This window comes from Amaranthus tricolor, chromosome 1 (assembly GCF_026212465.1).
Source record: "Amaranthus tricolor cultivar Red isolate AtriRed21 chromosome 1, ASM2621246v1, whole genome shotgun sequence".
NCBI lineage: Eukaryota > Viridiplantae > Streptophyta > Magnoliopsida > Caryophyllales > Amaranthaceae > Amaranthus > Amaranthus tricolor.
Window position 1 is genome coordinate 23,049,344 of NC_080047.1, and position 20,129 is coordinate 23,069,472.

At 31.0% G+C, this 20,129-nt stretch overlaps 3 protein-coding genes across 3 annotated transcripts; 2 read left to right on the forward strand and 1 right to left on the reverse strand.

The window, feature by feature from the left end:
- The first annotated feature begins 4,142 nt into the window (after positions 1-4,142).
- Positions 4,143-5,888, forward strand: LOC130807925 (protein FAR1-RELATED SEQUENCE 5-like). Its single transcript, XM_057673333.1, has 6 exons — positions 4,143-4,325; positions 4,398-4,460; positions 4,556-4,764; positions 4,856-5,142; positions 5,351-5,406; positions 5,454-5,888. The coding sequence occupies exons 1-6, from the start codon at positions 4,143-4,145 to the stop codon at positions 5,886-5,888; spliced, it is 1,233 nt and encodes a 410-aa protein (XP_057529316.1).
- A 1,667-nt stretch (positions 5,889-7,555) lies between these two features.
- Positions 7,556-10,523, reverse strand: LOC130826050 (uncharacterized). The gene is made up of 4 exons (XM_057691546.1): positions 10,361-10,523; positions 8,063-8,512; positions 7,772-7,964; positions 7,556-7,682 (listed from the first exon to the last, which is right to left on the reverse strand). Exons 2-4 carry the CDS (start codon positions 8,152-8,154, stop codon positions 7,557-7,559), a joined length of 411 nt encoding a protein of 136 aa, XP_057547529.1. The 5' UTR covers positions 8,155-8,512; positions 10,361-10,523; the 3' UTR covers position 7,556.
- A 1,315-nt stretch (positions 10,524-11,838) lies between these two features.
- LOC130826054 (uncharacterized) lies at positions 11,839-19,920 on the forward strand. Its single transcript, XM_057691560.1, has 4 exons — positions 11,839-12,279; positions 18,601-18,795; positions 18,883-19,067; positions 19,472-19,920. The coding sequence occupies exons 1-4, from the start codon at positions 11,997-11,999 to the stop codon at positions 19,778-19,780; spliced, it is 972 nt and encodes a 323-aa protein (XP_057547543.1). The 5' UTR covers positions 11,839-11,996; the 3' UTR covers positions 19,781-19,920.
- The last annotated feature ends 209 nt before the right edge of the window (positions 19,921-20,129 follow it).

Here is a 20,129-nt window from a genome sequence, read left to right on the forward strand (position 1 = left end):
ACTTCAAAGTAGCACATTTTCTGTAAAAAGGTAACACATTTTTTGGTTCTCACGGTTCGCACAGAACCTTGGTTTTCACCTGAACACGACCCTATATATATATATATATATGTATATATGTATATATATATATATATATATATATATATATATATATATATATATATATATATATATATATATATATATATATATATATATATATATATATAAATATAAATATATATATATATATATATATATATATATATATATATATATATATATATATATATATATATATATATATATATATATATATATATATATATATATATATATATATATATATATATATATATATATATATATATATATATATATATATATATATATATATATATATATATATATATATATATATATATATATATATATATATATATATATATATATATATATATATATATATATATATATATATATATATATATATATATATATATATATATATATATATATATATATATATATATATATATATATATATAGATATATATATATAGATATATATATATAGATATATATATATATATATATATATATATATATATATATATATATATATATATATATATATATATATATATATACACATACATACATATATATATATATATATATATATATATATATATATATATATATATATATATACACATACATACATATATATATAAATATATATATATATACACACACACACACACACACACACGTATATATATATATATATATATATACACACACACACACACACACACACACACACACACACACACAGACACACACACACACACACACACACACACACACATATATATATATATATATATATATATATATATATATATATATATATATATATATATATATATATATATATATATATATATATATATATATATATATATATATATATATATATATATATATATATATATATATATATATATATATATATATATATATATATATATATATATATATATATATATATATATATATATATATATATATATATATATATATATATATATATATATGCTTCTCTCGTTTCTTCTATTATTTGTTTTGTTTTCCTTTTTTTTCTTCTGTAGTTGGTTCTACTTTTTTTCTTCATATGCTTTCCTTTTATCCTTTCCGTGTAGCTACGTCTTATTATCTTTATTGAGCTGGGGGACTCCTTTGGTCGCGCTGTGCTTTATGGGTATGAGTTGCCGCTGCCTTTCCCTCCCCAGACCCTGTCTATATTTTTTCTGTAGTTAGTTCTTCATTGTTGTTATTTCATTCTTTATTGCTTTATTTCTTTCTTTTTTGTTCTTTACATTCAAGTTCTACATGCTTTGTTTCATTCCTTTGTTTATTGTTTTTGCTCTAATTATTTATAGTATGAGTGAGTAGTTCTTTTAGGGGTTTCGATTAACAAAACCCTAGAAATATTAAATCGTGTTTGTTGATTAGAGGTCGAGTTGAGAATCACATTCGTTGGTTGACGGAATTCGTTACGAATCTTGTCATACCACTCATAGGGAGACATAGGGCGATTATAGGTCGTTCTTGTAACATGTGGGGTCACCAACTTCCTCTCTTTATCTTGATTTCTGGCTCGACGCCAATAAATGATTGGGTTTCCTCCTTTTAGAATACGAACACTTCAACGTACGTTTATGGATGTAGTTAATCAATCCCCGCTTAGTCTATATATTTTTTTCATCGTAATTCGTTTCTTGTCATTAGTTTATTTCAACACCCAAGCAACCTTTTATATAACTTTCCCACATCAAGCTTAGAGTCTAGCATCCCTTGTCCTTATGGTTCGACCCTTAACTTACCATTACACTTGTTGTAGTAGTATTAGAGTGATTATAAATATTATTTGATTCGGGTCTAACATAAATGACATGCAAAAACACCATTATCAGCCGCTCTTGGCCGAGACCGCCTCTATTTAAGACCTGCCTAAACATGTTAGCCCATCTTTAGTTATCAATTAAAAAAAAGCAAAACAGGAAAATATAAAAATTGCCAAATTTAAAAACGGTAATCAAGGAAACCCATTTTTCAAACCGCCAAAACACTCACGCGATTAAGGAAATAAATCAAAATGGATTGTCTCTTCAATTCTTTCGAAAATCTTTGAAATACTTTCTTTCAATCAAAGAAAATCAACATTTTAACTTCAAAAAATATCAAACATGTCTGTAATGGAAGATTTAATGAATGAATTTGACATTACAAACATCACGAATATGTGTAGACAAAATTAAAGGTAATATTACGAAAATCGTATGTAAAATGATATTGTTAAAAGATGTATAATTGATAATCTGTTGTTTACACATTTGACGATTGATAATGAACAAATGATGCTGGTTTATGGTGAAAACAAAGAAGATAATGTCGAGATTAATATGATTGATAAAAGTATGATCAAGTCTGCTTTTAAAGTGTTCAATTTTAAGCATAAAGTGTTCAACGAATTCTCTATTGTTCAATATAGATTCATTGATTCCAAATGCCAATTTAAATGTCTCAGTTTAAAAACTAACATATTCGATTGATATTTTATATATATCAATTGTAGTTCTAAATTATTCAACAAACATCACGAATGTATGTGGACAAAATTGAAGGTAATATTACAAAAATCGTATCTAAAATGATATTGTTCAAAGATGTATAATTGATAATCTGTTGTTTATAGATTTGACAATTTATAATGAACAAATGATGCTGGTTTATGGTGAAAATGAAGAAGATAATGTCAAGATTAATATGACTGATACAGGTATGATCAATTTTACTTTTAAAGTGTTCAATTTTAAGCATAAAGTGTTCAACGAATTCTCTATTGTTCAATATAGATTCATAGATTCCAAATGCCAATTTAAATGTCTTAGTTTAAAAACTAACATATTCAATTGATATTTTATATATATCAATTGTAGTTCTAAATTATTCAACAAACATCACGAATGTATGTAGACAAAATTGAAGGTAATATTACGAAAATCGTATCAAAAATTATATTTTTCAAAGATGTATAATTGATAATCTGTTGTTTACAGATTTGACGATTGATAATGAACAAATGATGCTGAGTTATGGTGAAAACGAAGAAGATAATGTTGAGATTAATATGATTGATACACGTATGATCAATTTTGCTTTTAAACTGTTCAATTTTAAGCATAAATTGTTCAATGAATTCTCTGTTGTTAAATATAGATTCATAGATTCCAAATGCCAATTTAAATGTCATAGATTAAAAACTAACATATTCAATTGTAGTTCTAAATTATTCAATTTTAAGCATAAAGTGTTCAATGAATTCTCTTGTGTTTTAATATAGGTTCATAGATTCCAAATGTCAATTTAAATGTCTTAGTTTAAAAACTAACACATTAAATTGATATTTTATATATTTCAATTGTACTTATAAATTATTCAATTTTACATTGATGTAAATTTCAGATACAACAACTGCAATAGAATGCTTGCACACTGAACCTTTGACTGAAAAGAGGGAGTTTGACATAAGAGGTTCATTGGAGGGCATGAGAGCAAGTAGTTGGAAGGACCTTGAATTATTGTATCATGATCATGCAAGAGCAACAAGGTTTAGTGTTCGAAAATCCACAATAAGGAAAATAGATGGTGTTATGCATGAACAATACTTCGTTTGTTCTAAACAAGGAACTACAGAGATAGAAAAAACAAAGAACATGAACGACAAAATGCCAAGAGAAAGCTAGTTCCAACTAAAAGATATGGATGTGATGCACACATAAGGATTAAACTAGATGTATACAGTGGAGACATCTTTGTCAAACAACATGTTGTATCACATAACTATATGTTATTGAGAGTGTAATGGCAATACTTGAAAAAAATCTTAGAGGACAACAACTTTAAAGGAAATAATGGAAACCATTGAAGGTTTTGAAGATGCACAAGTAAGGCCTACTGCAGCATACAGATATTTGGCGAAGCATGCTAGAGGGACTAAGTGTGTAGGGCATAGTTTAAGAGACCATCTAAACTATGTGAACAGATTGAGAATGAAGGAAATCAAGGGTGGGGATGCTTAAACTGTGATCATGCAATTGGTTATGTTGGGACAGAAAGACAATGGTTTCTTTTGGAATATGAAATTTGATGATGATGCAAAGCTTGTGGCACTCTTTCAGTGGGATTTTTTAATGAAGGAAGATTTCAGAATTTATGAGGATGTTTTCATTTTTGATACAACATATACCATTAGAACACTACAATGTTTGGATGTGCGTTCATAGCAAATGAGAAAGTTGAATCATTTGTTTGGGTCCTTGAGCAATTTAAAGAAGTAATGGAAGGAAAAAAATCCTGTATTAGTTTTCACAGACCAAGACGCAACAATTGCAAGAGCAGTAGAAGAGGTATATTTGCATATAATTATGTCTTACAATATTCAATTTAAATGTTATCAATTGCTGTTTTCCTTTTAACACTTACAGTTCAATATCTGTTGTAGGTCTATCCTTTCTCAAGGCATAGGCTATGCTTATGGCACATATTGAAAAATGCAGTTTCACACTATGGAGCATTGAAGTCAGATGCAAACTTCAAAGATGCTTTTAACAAATGCTTAATGGGGTGTAGCAATCCAACTGAATTCCAGGAATGTTGGGAAAACATGGTTGATGAATTCAAACTAAAAAGGAATCAAGCTTACTACAAATGGTATGACAGACTATACAACCTAAGAGACAAATGGTGCACTGCATCAAGCAAAAGACTTCTTTTCAGCTGGAATATTATCTTCGCAACGAAGTGAATCCAAAAATAATGCAATTGGATTTGAAGCAACGAAAATCACAAGTCTACAACATTTCTTCAAAATATTTCAAAAAACTATTGAAAGATGGAGAGAAAGGGAGATAACAATAGAGTTTTACTACACAACAACCCCAACGTCTGCATTTAGACTTATGGGTTTATTACGACATGCGTCAGAGGTGTACATAGCAACATTATTCAGAGACTTTGAACAGAGTTCAAGCTGGCTATCTCATCTTCAATTGAACAGGTTGTCGACATGGGAGATAAAAAGATGTATAGGTATGCTTTTTATAAAAGTATTATTGTTAACTTATTCAATTCATTTATTATAATATTCAATTTTATTATTATTTTAATAAATATATGTCAATACTTATACTTTATTGCTTAAATATATCAATTTCACTATTAAGAACTTCAATTTTAATCTTAAATGGATTTTAAATTGTGATAAATGAGTCTGGTTTGATGGATATACTGATATCAGCATATATGAAGTTCAATACACCAAATACAATGATACTATACATGTTGACTGTACTTGTAAGAACTTTGAATCAAATGGATAGTTATGTTTCCATTTATTACAGGTACTACACTTGCATTCTGTGCAAAAAATACCAGCCATATACATTCTTCCAAGATGGACAAAGAATGCTAAGAAGGATATTTGGGATACACTTTATGATAATCAATGTCCATCTACAAGCTTGGAACCCCCCAGAATATCTACACTTACGTGGAGACAAAGCATGCGGCATAAGTTTTACAATCTTGTGTTAAAGTCACAAAGCAATGAAGAAGCAAAAAAGGTAGTAGAAGCACTGTACAATAAAGCAAGTGATGAAGTAGGTAAAATCATTGAGAGGGCTCGCAATGAAATTGAAGCTGCAATAGAAACAGCAGAAGTAACAACAACATTACAAGTAACAACACAGGTAAAAGTCCTAGAAAGAACGGTGACAAAGGGAGGAAAGAAGAGATTGAAAGGACATTTTGAGACATCACAGAAGAAAGGATCTTAGTCTTCAATTCAAAAAGACTCAGCAACAAAAAGCAAGAAACAAAAATATAATTTGATACATTTTATGCTTCGTGAAACATATACAATTTGTATATCGTGCTCTTTGAACTAATACTTACAAAAAATCATTCATTAATAAGTTTTTGTTTAACATTTAAACACATTAATTTTTCTCTAAGGTGTGTCAATAGCAAGAATATCATAACAAAAACCTGATCAATTTATCATTACAAACATAAATTATTGCTTAATGTATGTCAATTTGTAATAAACATGGCCATAACACCATAAATCTATTTTTCTTTGAAACACAACAATTTTTAACTAAAGCATGTCAATTACGAATAGCAAAAAATTATAATATCTTCAAACTGTTTACCGTTTAACAACATCAATATTTACCAAAAATCCATCAATTTCAAATAACCTTTATATTAACGGTAAATATATAAAATTCAATCACTTGCATAATAATAACCACATCAAAAATTAGACATAAAATATCAAAGTTAGTGGGTTATGTATCAGCTGGAATGCCCCATAATGAGATAATGTTATTGTTCAAAATAAGTCATAGAATGATGTTAACTTTTTTACAAACACAAAAGTGGCATCAAACTATAGAATAAGACAAGTTCAAACCAGCTAATTGAAAGAAAAATAAATTGTTTATAGAACCAATTACTACACCAAATTAAACCACAAACCCATAAAAATATCTCATTGTTTCTTTTTTGTTATCTTCTTTGTTGGAACCAATTTGTTCCTGCTCGTCTTCTTTGTTTTGTCTTCCTCGTCTAACTTCTTCTTAAGCTCAGTTAAACGCTTGATATTTTCCTCTTCCTCCTTCTTTTGTTTCTCAACTGCTTTCAACTCCCTTTCAGCTATAATGAGTGGAAATTTGGATTCTTTTTCTTTGTTGAAAGCACCGAGTTTCTTCAGTACTTCTTCCCTATTCTTGTTTACATCAGATAAGGCTAATCTGCTACAAATCAATCCCCTATACTTTAGCCTATCCTCAGATGAATAAAGAGGGCCAAAGTTTTTATCACCCATAAATTGCTCCATAAAAAACGCAACTTAAACACCACAATCATTTGATTCATTTACAGTTCAAGGCATTTTAACAATACTAAGATTGTAATTCAGTACTTCATCAGCACATGAATGCTCAAATGCATCAAGAAAATCATAAAAACATCCCACAACAAACTTATGCAGCATTGCAGCATCTTTGTAATCCTTCATCCTCTTTATATTGTCTAAATATTGAATAATTTTGCGTTGAGTATCAACAACAACCAGTACATGGTGTTGTTGTTCAATAAGAGTCACATGAACGAAAAACTAGAAAAAAAAAAAACAATATTACACACATCGATAACACATTTAAATCAATCAATTCTATGAATATCTTATTCATTAAGTATATTGGATTTTTTTCATAAAATTGACTGATATAATGTCATTATTGAGGCACATGAGATAATAATTGAAATAAAAATCAATACCATTATTCTGTAATATGCCTCAATAATCAAGTTATATCTGTCAATTCTAAGAAAAATAATCTAAAATAAAATCAAATATTCTCTTATATCTTACAATTTACGCAATTATACAATTCAATTCAAACAATATCAAATAAAATCAAATGTACATACCATGTTTATCCTTTTATGTTAATATTTGCCTTAATCAAATTAACATGATTTTCCCAGGCATCAACAACCTCAACCTTCAAGTCATTCACCTTCTCATCGTCCTTTTCAGACATTAACATTCCCAAAGCACGCTATTACATGAAAACAAACAAAAAAATAAAAAAAAATACTATGTACAATAAAAACAAACAAAGCTGCTAAAAAGGTATTACACACTTACACAATGTTGGAATGTGAATAAAAATGCTTTTAATTCTTTATCAGGCACAGTCAATTCCTGATTGCTTTCAATCATGTTCAAATAAACTGTCCAACAATCAAAAACTACCGACAAAATCTTTTCATTATTTTTCAGAGTGAATGCGTCATCACTTGATAAAGCATAAAATCCACCAAATGAAAATATATCTTCACTGAAAAAACAAAACACAGAAAAAAAAAATTAAAACAAAAGAATGTAATAAAACAAGAAAAACACGATAATGAATAAATTTTGGTTCAGAGAACTCACAACTTATCCATTGTATCCTCTTGGAAACAATAATCCATAACCTCCTTCTCTAATGAATGCACATCTTTAAACATTTCTTTGTTTGTAATCATGAACTGGGACACATACGAGATGTCAACACCACATGGCCCCAGGTTGATAGTTTAACATTCTTTCAAAGCCGATGGAATGTTTGTTATATCAGGCTTTTCTTGAGATTGGATAGGAGTAGACTGCCCAGCAGTAGCATCACCATCCACATTTTTTTATCCATTTGTTTTTTGAATTAATTGTTTTACATGTGCATCAACTGAAGACAACCAATCATTATATTGAAGGTTTTATTGTGCAGTAGACACAACACCCTCATCTTCAACAGTATTTTTTGTGGCTTCACCCAACCTCTCCATATAGGTGTGCACCAATACATCAATGTCTCTTTTTCAGCAATAAACAAGCCTCTTGAATTGACTGTTAAAAAGAAAACAAATACATCAATGTTTAAGATCTTCACACTAAAGGAAACAATTAATATTTTCTATGAAACAATTCAGATATTAAGACATACAATTTATGAAAGCAAAAGTTAATACAATCAATTTAAATCATATAAATTTTTGACATAAAATCATCAATTATAAATTAAAAACCAACAATTAACAACTTAACAAACTTAGTTGTAAAAATGTAAATGTAGTTGAATAAAAATGAATTTCAATTTTCATTATAAACCTAGCAGTTTGATGCTTAAATTGGTCAAATGGAAAATAAATAAAAAAAAAAAACAAATAAAGAACAAAATAACTCCCATCTTTAGCCATTGTTTTGATGTTAGCATCCTTCTTGACACCATCTAGAATTTTAAACTTCAAAAACTCATTCCTATCTACATTCATACAGCCCTCACCGGCATCCGCATGCAAGTCTTCAGCAACAGCTTCGCAATCACACTCGTCAGCAGCACTATAAAACTTTTCCTCAGCAACAAATTCTGTCTGTACCTCACAAATAGGGAATCCATCTACTTGAATCATACCATTCCTAAAACCAGCCTCCCTCTCCTTATTGAACCTAATTATGAGCATTTGATTAGAAACATTCTTACTAGCGACAGTGTCTTCGGAAACCTCTACCCCTTGAATACTATTCGATAACAATAAGCCACCAGAAGTACAAGAACACAACCATTCACAGTGGAATGCGTTGAGCCAGGTTTTAGAATGCGTGCAATCGAAGAAGCAAGAATTGATAAGGTGTAATGACACCAATCAAATGTAGGAATATAATTAACGACCTCCACAACAGGAAGTAAATTATATCTAATCTTATGCTCCGGTAATGGAGCCAAGATTGTCAAACCAGCATAAAGCACAAACAACTACAATACCATATGTGTTTTCAACTCATCATCATCACCAGCCCCCAAAATTTTCCGTCACTTCATTACTAATTCCTTATTGTTAAATGTCGTCCTTATTAATTTGCAAGGATTAATAGGCAAGCAAAGAATGTCATTAACATCAGCAGTAGTAATATAATACTCCCTCTCAGTTCTACAGTTAGTAATACGTTGGACCTAACCATTAGGATCAAATTTTGAAACATGATATGCTAAAATCCCTGGAGGATATTTAGTAATCTTAATATCTAACATACCACCAAACCCAATCTCTCTGATAGAATCTATTTGCCCTTTAGATAGAACAACTTTAGTACCATTCAATTCCAAAAAACCCTAAACCTTACAATTTGTTTTCATTTCCTTCTCAATCATGAACAAAAAAAATCCAATGAAAAAAATGTATATGCATCATCATTTACATAAATTAAGTTATACTAAAACAAAGAATTACCATAAAAATGTTTGAGCTTATCAATTTCAGTTTAAATATTAAGAGCATCAATTATTAAAACTAAAAAAAGACACTAAAAACCCAATAGAAAACAATACTTATAACTGTAAGTTTCAAACTTATCACTATAAATTATTACCAAAAAAGGGATATGACTTCAATTTTAAACTAATATACATTAATTATTGACTCAAATATAGCAATTATGAAAACAAAACAAATATTATCATGCATCAGTCAAAAAATATTGAGCTTATTTCATTTCAGTTTTGATATCAAATATATCAATTATTAACAATAAAAATAAACTAATAACAACATACAATTTAATACTTTTCATTGTCAATTATAGAACATAACACAATTATCATGCAGGTAAATATTAAACTTATGAGAATCAATTATAGATCTAAACACATCTATTTCATACTAAAACCTAAAAAAATATGAATAGAAAACATACGACCTTTCTGGAGTGCAAATCCCAGCAACTTGTTCCTTCAATCTATTACGTGATTGTTTCTCTTTGACAACAATCAATTTCTTGGTAGTTTCATTGTTCTTCTTAGACTTCTTAGCGATTGATTCCTTCAAAAATCCTTTCTTTTTTGAAACAACAATTAGATGCAACACCTCCTCATCACTCTTTTTTGAAGACTTCACCATTGTTTAAAAAAACAGGAACCTATAAAAAAACCGGGAAAAAATGAACCTTAAATGCATCTAAAATAGAGATGAACACGAAGAAAAAAGAAATAAAAACAAAATCGACATACAAAAACAAGAATCAAAACGAAATCAACACGAAAAATAACAAAATGATGAAAAACAACAGATAAATCCACCAAAAACGAAGACGAAAATATAAAATACAATCTAGACATGCAAAAACATAAAAAAGAAAGAAAATCAACACGAAGATTATCAGTAAACAACAATGGAAGAAGATGAGAGAATGAAGAAACGAAAGTGGAGGAATGAGAGAAAACGAAAAGTTTTTGATGAGGGAAGTTATAAAAGAAAGGAAATAACTGAAGCAAATAATGATGATATTGAACTATATCGTCAAATCAATCAAAATTTTGAATTTTGATTAAAAATAAAAATGAGCTAATTATAGTCATATTCATAATCATCAACCCAATATATCAAACAACTAATCCTCCAAAAGGATAGACCCTAGAAAAAAACTTAAAATATAGTAAAGGTAAATGTGTATCACATAAAAGAAGCTAAGAAACTGAATAGATAATAAAGGTAAATAAACTAAATTATATGCCATAATTAATAAATAATTTAAAGAATAAATAATTGATGGCTCCTCACCAAATCATAATAATTTGGGATGGCGAACTTGGAAATAATATTGGAACTCAATTATTTGAGAGTGTTAGCGTCCTGAGCCTGACTCATAAGTAGTACTAATATAATCCTACTTGGTTTTAACTATTAGCAAATATATACTTCTTTTGTCCCTATGATATTGCATCCGTTTTATTTTGGGTAATATTTAGTGGAAAGTAAAATTTAGTCGGAAAATAAGACAAAAATCAAAGGAATGATAAAAATGAGTGGTTAAGATGGAGAGAGAAAATAATTTGTGGATGAGATTTATATAAAAAGAGTGGGATTATTGCCAAAAAAAGATGCACAATAAGTGGAACAAATTAAAATGAAAAAAAAGGTGCAAATTAAAAGGGACAGATGGAGTATAATATATATATATATATATATATATACATATATATATATATATATACATATATATATATATATATACATATATATATATATATACATATATATATATATATATATATATATATACATATATATATATATATATACTAGTCATTAATTTGAATCGTAGGGTATAGCCTCCAATTTCAAACCGTGTTATATTGACCATTGGGAGCAGCCATGGTATTATTAATGTAATTCGTAATTATATATCCTCAAATAACGAAAAACAATTATAAAATATATAGACATGGTAAGTTGGTGAAATCCTATAAATTAGGATCATTATCATCAAAGCTGATCAATAAAAGTAATTAAAATTCCCTAATCCTAACGATAATTGTAAAGTAAATTAAAAAAAAATGTCAGGCAGAGATGGTTTGATAGTGATTGACGGTAGTGAGTTAAGCGGAGCAAACGCATCAATTCCGGAAGATGTAATAACCAAAGGCATGAGCCAAGAAGAGTTTTTTGAGCTGGCAACCTCACGCGTTTCTGAGTTTCTCTACGGTTTAGAATTGTCACCGTCTTCTCCGATGATAAACTTTGGTTTTAAAGATCTTTATAACTTTGATCAACTGCTGGAAGAAGATCCTCAACGTCTTCTCCAAGATTTTTTTTATGTCGTTTCTGAAAGATTGAAAGGTTAGTCAAAATTAACAAAAAATTATTTTTTATGGGAAATTTCATGTTGTAATTTTGAATTTTTCGGTTTTTTAAGTGGTAGATAATTTTTTTAGTCCACGTGGTGATCTTGACCATTTAATTTTTCCACGTGGTAGAACTTTACGTTATTTTTAACAAATGCAATGACATTTTCTAAAAAAACAGACGTCGCGAGTTTCCTAATTGACTAGATATTTCGAAAATCAGTCCAAATAAGAACTTAATTTAACCAAAATTTTAACATTTTGTCAACCACATGGAAAGGAAGCTTAGAGTCACCACACAAATTTAAATAAACATTTGTGGAAAAGCCAAACACTCAAGGTTACCACGTGAAATTTTTTAATTTTTTGAATAGAATATTTAAATGGTGGTTAATATTATTAATTTTATTAAATAGGAAAAATTGACATTAATAATTTTATTTAAAGGTTACCACCTTTAGATTATTTTCTAATAATTCAACTTTTGTGATAAATTTGCCCACAACATACCGTAGTAATAACACTACAACAAATTTAAGTTTTTGTGATATCGAATTTAGTGACATTAAAAAAATGCCACTAATTCATATTTTTAATGTAATAGTTATTGGTTTTTATTTAAAGTTTCACCATAAAGTGATTTAGCGACACTTTATTTGGTCTTTAGTGACATATGCAATTGTTACTATAATTTATAGTGTCATTTGTGAGAAATGTCACTAGATCCTATGTTGCAAAAAGTTTTTATGTAATTTTTTAATATACTGGTAAAGGGTCTAATAAATGTCACTAAATCCTCTATATATACTATTAGCAATTTGAAATAGCGTCGCTAAATATATCGCACTAAAAGCAAATTATATTGTAGTGTAATAATAGGGTACATTGCTAGCAAACTAAAATAACGATTGAATTATTCACAGTGAACTAAGGGCAAACGTTGGATTATCAGAAAATAATCAAAATGTTGGATTATTTACAACGGATGAGTATAAGGTTTGATTATTAACGTCAATCTTTCCTATCAAATAATAAATTTGAGGGAAGAAAATTAGAAATTATAAGCATTAAAAAATTAATTAAATTAGTGAAAAATAATTGAGAACCACAACTATTAAAAAATATTTTATTAAAGTTATTGAAAAACATGTAAAATCCTAAAAATATAAAATTGTTAAAACTAAATTTGTGGAAACTATATGGAAACCATAAATATTATTAAAATATTAAAATGAGAATAAAATTATTTTCAAAATATGTGATATATAAATTGAAAAATTCTAAATAAAAACAACAAATAAAACAATATGAAATGACAAGTGAGAATAACTTTTAATAACAAAGGGAGTAGTTATAATCGTCAGGTTTCAAGTTTGGGGTTTTGGGCAAAACGGTAAGGTTATAAAAAGAGAAAGAGGAGATTTGTGTTAAAATATTTATCTTTTTATTTAGGAGATATTGATTAAAGGTTAAACATTGATTTGGGATTATAATCTTGCTGTGTTATTTTATTCAACAATGATAATGTGAATATATATACAAGAGTACCACTTAGAGTTACCTAAAATAACTGATATACACACTATACACTTGCCTAAATTGCAGATATTCTAAATATATTTGTTACCATAATCTAAGACTCCCCCTCAAGTTGGGTCGTAGGGTCACCAACACCTAACTTACATAAAACTTCTTCAAAGAACTGAGTTCCAACTGCTTTCGTAAGAATATATGCTAGCTGATCCTTTGATTTAACATGTGGGAGTTTGATCACTTGGGCTTCTATTTCTCCTTTATGAAATGTCTGTCGACTTCTACATGTTTTGTGCGATCATGTTGAATTGGGTTTTCTGAAATATTGATTGCGGCTTGATTATCACAGTATAGTTCACAACTCCTTGTGGGAGTGAATCCCAGTTCAGTTAGTAACTTTCTCAGCCATAGGACTTATGTGATTCCCATGGCTACACCTTTGAATTCAGCTTCTGCACTAGACATAGCAACCACTTTTTGTTTCTTGCTTCACCATGTGACCAGATTTCCTCCAACTAGAGTAAAGCATCCTGAAGTTGACTTCCTATCATGTCTATCACCTGCCCAGTCTACATCTGTATATGCCATAAGATCAAGATGACCATTCTTTTGGTATAAGATCCCCCTTCCCGGAGATCCTTTAAGGTACTTGAGAATTCGATAAACTGCTTCCATATGCTGGACCTGTGGTCTGTGCATGAATCGGCTGACTACTCCTACTACATATGCAATATCAGGTCTTGTGTGAGCTAAGTAAATTAATTTCCCTACCAAACTGCTAGTCCAGCATCCCTGTTTCAGCTAACAAGTCTAATACATACTTCCTTTGGGATATGAAGATTCCTTTGTTTGATCTAAGAACTTCAATCCCTAGAAAGTATTTCAGTCTACCAAGGTCCTTCATCTCAAACTTTTGGAATAGCCTTTTATTGAGATTTGCTATTTCCTCTCTATCATCTTCGGTAATGATCATGTCATCGACATAAATTATCAGACATGTTATTCTCCTTTCTATTCGTCTAAGAAACAAGGTGTGATCCGAATTACTTTGTCTGTAACCGAATCTCTTCATTGCAGAGGTAAATCTCCCAAACCATGCTCTAGGAGACTGTTTCAACCCATACAAAGCCTTCCTCAATCTGCACCCCTGATTCTCTGAGAACCCTGATGTAAACCCTGGTGGAGCTTCCATGTAAACTTCCTCTTGTAACTCTCCATGAAGAAAGGTGTTTTTGACGTCAAACTGATGAAGGGGCCAATCTAAGTTAGATGCAATACTGAATAGAACTCGAATTGTATCAAGTTTAGCAACTGGAGAGAAGGTCTCTGAATAGTCGACCCCATACGTCTGAATGAATCTTTTTGCCACAAGTCAAGTTTTGTATCTTTCAATCGTGCCGTGTGATTTGTATTTGATCGTGAACACCCACTTACATCTGACAACTTTCTTTTTATTCGGTAAGGTGCATTTTTCTCATGTGCCATTCTTCTTGAGAACATTAATCTTTTCCTTCATAGCTTTTCTCCAATGGGTGGAGGTTAGAGCCTCTTCGACTGCGGTTGGGTTTTTGGTTGCATCTAAGGCTGCCTTGAATGCTAAGGCACTCTGTGACAAATTCCCTGTGTCAGACTTCTCAACAGGATATCTCGATCATTTTGCTTCATACTCAAGATCATATCTTCTTGGAGGAACAACTCGAGTGGAACGAGGAGGTAACACATACGATTCACTGTCAACATTCTGACCGTCATGATTCCCTGTCTCAACTGTATCTGTGACAACTTCCTCAGTCAAAGCATCAACAATCACATTATCATTATCAAGGACTTTTAAAACATCATTATCATGATTCGTACAACTTACATGATGGTCAGATAGGATTGGTAGTGGCAGAGGAGTGGACAAAACATCTTGCTGAGGTGACTCTGTAGCATTGCCTACTTGATCTGTTGGGTCTAGGTTGGACAACCATGAACTAACTAACCATCTGAGATCGTCATCATGTTTCTCCTGCTGACATCGAAGTTGGTGGTAGTTGAACTCATTCTCGATGAACTCGCAATCCATGGTGGTGTAGACTTCTTAGTCAGGGGATCATAATACCGACAACCTTTCTGATTTCTCCATATCCAATAAGAACATATTTTACTGCTCTTGGTTCAAATTTTTTTCGTACCCGTGTCGGACAATGAACAAATACTGTGCACCCAAATATACAAGGAGGTAGAGTATGCAAGGAAGGTATGGGAAAATGGGTTTGGAGAGTGTCTAGGGGTATGTGATATTGAAGGCTTTTTGTGGGAAGTCTACTAGTAAGATAATTAGCAGTGGCAATGGCTTCAGGCCAAAGGTAAGTGGGAACATGGGAATCAAGTATAATAGCACGGGTCATCTCAAGAAGTGTGCAATTTTTCCGTTCTGCCACTCCATTTTGTTGGGGTGTGTCTGGGCAAGAGGTTTGATGCATAAGGCCTTTTTGTTTAAAGAACTTTTGCATGTTGAAATTAATGTATTCTATACCATTATCAATTCGAAACATGTGGGTTGAGTTTGAAATTGGGTACAGATCATATTATAGAACTCAACAAACACACGAAACACTTTAGATTTATGTCTAAGGAAGTAAATCCAACTCATTCGGGTACAATCATTAATAAATGTAACAAAGTATGAAAAACCATGTAAGCCTTCGATGGGAGCAGGACCCCAAACATTAGAATGAACAAGCATAAAAGGCATATCAACTTTATTCAAACTACTAGAATACGAGTGTTTATGGCTCTTCGCAAGAATACATGTTTCTCTATATACCCTACAGATGGATGTCCAAGACGTTGATGCCAAGTCCATAGTTGCCTTTCCTCTAATCCGCGAACAAGAACCGCTTTGCCTTTTTGAGTCTCCTCTTCCAAGTAGTACAGTCCACCTCTCTCAATACCATGCCCAATAATTTTCCCTGTTTGAACATCCTGCACAATACAACATCCTAGTTTCATAAGAACGGTACAATCAAGATCTCTAGTTAGTTGACTTACTGACAATAATTTATGCGAAAGGTCAGGGACAAATAAACAATTTTTTATAGTGAGATTTTTCGTAAAAGAGATAGTTTCGGCTCCACTCACTTTAATCCCTTCCCTATTAGCTGTTTTAATGATGTTTTTCAGAGGTTTGTCATGAGTCAAAAAATCATTCGGGTCATATGCATGGTATCTGTAGCACCACAATCAAAGATCTAACCTCCTTCAAAATAAGATGAAGTATTAAAAGAAGATGAAAAATTATGGGATGCTGGATGAGAGGCACGTGGCCCTCCCCCCCATTTAAAGGGTTGAGGCTCCTGATTTTTGCACCCCACTCCCCTTGACCCTATTTTTTTTGTTCCTGTACGCTGTTTGAGAGAAGGTTTCCTTCTCTTTCTTTGATACCTGTGATGTTCATGGCTGCCCCTTGATTCTCTCCTTCCTCCATGGATGAGTGTTCATTTGTGCTCCACCCTACTCCACCCTACTCCACCCTACTACTGCTCTGCCAGTCCGGTTTATAATCAGAAAACTGTGCCGGTTCTTTTGCCCCCTTTTTCTTTGTATCCGACCACCACTCAGGGTAACCCACGAGTTTAAAGCACTTGTTTTTTGTGTGTCTTATACCGCCACAGTACATTTTAGGTGAGATTTATCGCCTTCCCACGGGTAAGTTCTTCCTTTGAAAGCAAATACTCCACCGGTGCCCGATGATTCCAAATCTGATGAGGGCTCCTTGTTCAAGATACCACGCCTCATTATTTCTCTCCTGATACTAGCATAGGCCTCCTCCACTGTAGGGAGTGGGTCTAAGAGAAGGAGATCTCTTCTATCCTTGTCAAAAGTCTCATTAATTCTTGCTAGAAAGTGGTACAACCGCTTTTGTTGGATTAACTGGTTGTAGGTGAGAATGTCGCCTAGATCCTTCATAGGATTCGGTTGTCTCCTGTCGATTTCTTTCCACACCATGAGCAATTTGTTGTAATATGTTTCGATTGTGTCTGTTCCTTGTTGAATCTTGTTGGTTTTGACCGTTAGGTCGAATATTTGCAGGCCATCTCTTCCGCTACTGTAGAGCGTCTATATCCCTTGCCATAATGTTTTAGCTGTTGGGAAATCAAGGTACTGATTCACCAAATCAGGATCTATATTCTCCAAAATTCATGAGATAACAATCGAGTCACTTTTGGTCCACTGGTTGTATGTTGGGTCATTCTAGGATAATGGGTCGTCGATGATGTGGTTGAGCCGATCTCGTCCACTAATGGCTAAGTGCATCAGCCTGGACCATTTTGTGTAATTCTGATTTGTTAATTTCTCTGATATTGAGAGGGTTTTGATGCTGGTTGTGTTTTCGGTGGTTTATTGGGGTTTAATTGTTTGAACAGTTGCAACAAATGTCCCATTGTGACCGGTTGGTCTGGTGCTATGATAGTCTTTGATTCATCTTCCTTTTTTGGTTTTTTGAGGTAAGTTAATTGGTATGTGATGAAGCAGCAAAAACGATTTAGAATCATTGCTGCTCCGATACCATGATTAAAGGTTAAACACTGATTTGGGATTATAATCTTGCTATGTTATTTTATTCAACAATGATAATGTGAATATATATACAAGAGTACCGCTTACGGTTACCTAAAATAACTGATATACACAATATACACTTGCCCTAATTGCAGATATTCTAAATATATTTGTTACCATAATCTAACAGATATAATTAATAATGATACACGTTTGTGATGTCCAATATGTGCAGCTTCACCTTTAGTGGTGTCCATTCTAGATGGAAGCAAAATTTATAAGTACTTGGAGAATGAAGAAGATTATGCAACTTTGGTAGATAATCTTTTCACACAATTAGATACTTTTGAAGAGGGTAATCTAATCAAGACTGAAATAAGGACTGCCTTACTTGCTTTCGGGTCTAAGATTGGTGTTTGTTCTTTCTCAGGTTTCTTACCTACCTTTCTATTCTTATATAGTTATGAATGATCTTCGTATTATTAGTCATTATTGAAGCTTTATCACCATTGAACAGGTTTACCAATGATAGATGATTTAATGAAGAGATATGGAATTGATGAAGGAGAAGAAAAATTAGACAAACAACAATTTGCAGAGTTACTTAAGCCTATCTTGCAAGATATTGCAGATGCTTTGGCTCTTAACCATCTCACTGTCGAAAGCAATGTTACCTTAGCAAATGGTGGAATTCTCAAACAGGTACTTACTAATTTTTTGATTGACTTTTGGCTTTTGGTTTGTTACTTGGTCAAACAACTAAAAATGAAAAATAAATATAAATAATAAAAACAACAATTAATTTTTTTTAAAGTAATATAGAAGTCAAATATTACTTCAAAATGATAACAAAATAAGTATTTATGTCCATAAAGGTCATTTTGTAGTCAATCAAGCAACAACCAACAAATAATTTTACCAAACATCTAACAGTCAATACTTTCAGCTGGTCAAACAAACCAACAAAACAGCCAACAATTGTTTTCCAAACAACCCATTTAAAACAAACGAATCTGAGATTTACTAAGTTGTAAAGGTGTGGGATATCTTCTGTTTGGGATTTGATTGGAAAAATTAATATTAGGGATTTGATTGATAAATTGCAGCTTTTGGAAGAAGAGATGATTTTAGATGTCTTAAGGAATGTGTTGTACCAGCTAAGCAGTAATAGCGAGGAAGATGTGAGTTTTGCGGATGTGGTCAAGACTTTCTTTGAGATGAATGCAACAACGTATGGAATCCCTCCTTATGATGCCAATGATGAATCTTTGGTTCTTCTGTTTGATTCTGTTTTTTCTGACAATGATTTCCAAAAAAGAGCAATGGATTTGAGCAAAGATGAAGTTGGGGATCTGGGAAAGAAAGTTCTTGAGAAATTTGCGCAAGAGTTAGAAGCCAATCCCTTGTTTTATTAGATTCATTTTCATTTGAATGCAACTAGGCATTCCCGTCAATATCTTTTTTTTTTTTTTTTTTTTTTTTTGTAATTTTAATAAGTTTTGTATGATCTTTTTGGATTGTTTTCTAATAAAGTATTTGCAAATGATTGAGTTGATATGTTGAGTAATTATATAAACAATGATTATTGTTTAAAATTTACTTATGATTCATAATTTGAAAATAACAAAACTTTTAAAGTTTGTTTAATCAATAAACATGCATAGTACTAGTGATTCATTTTAGTTAATTTTGAAATTTTGTTTTATTAATAAATTTGATTCGAGATCGATTGAATCTATCTAATAATGAGGCTCTAATTCAACC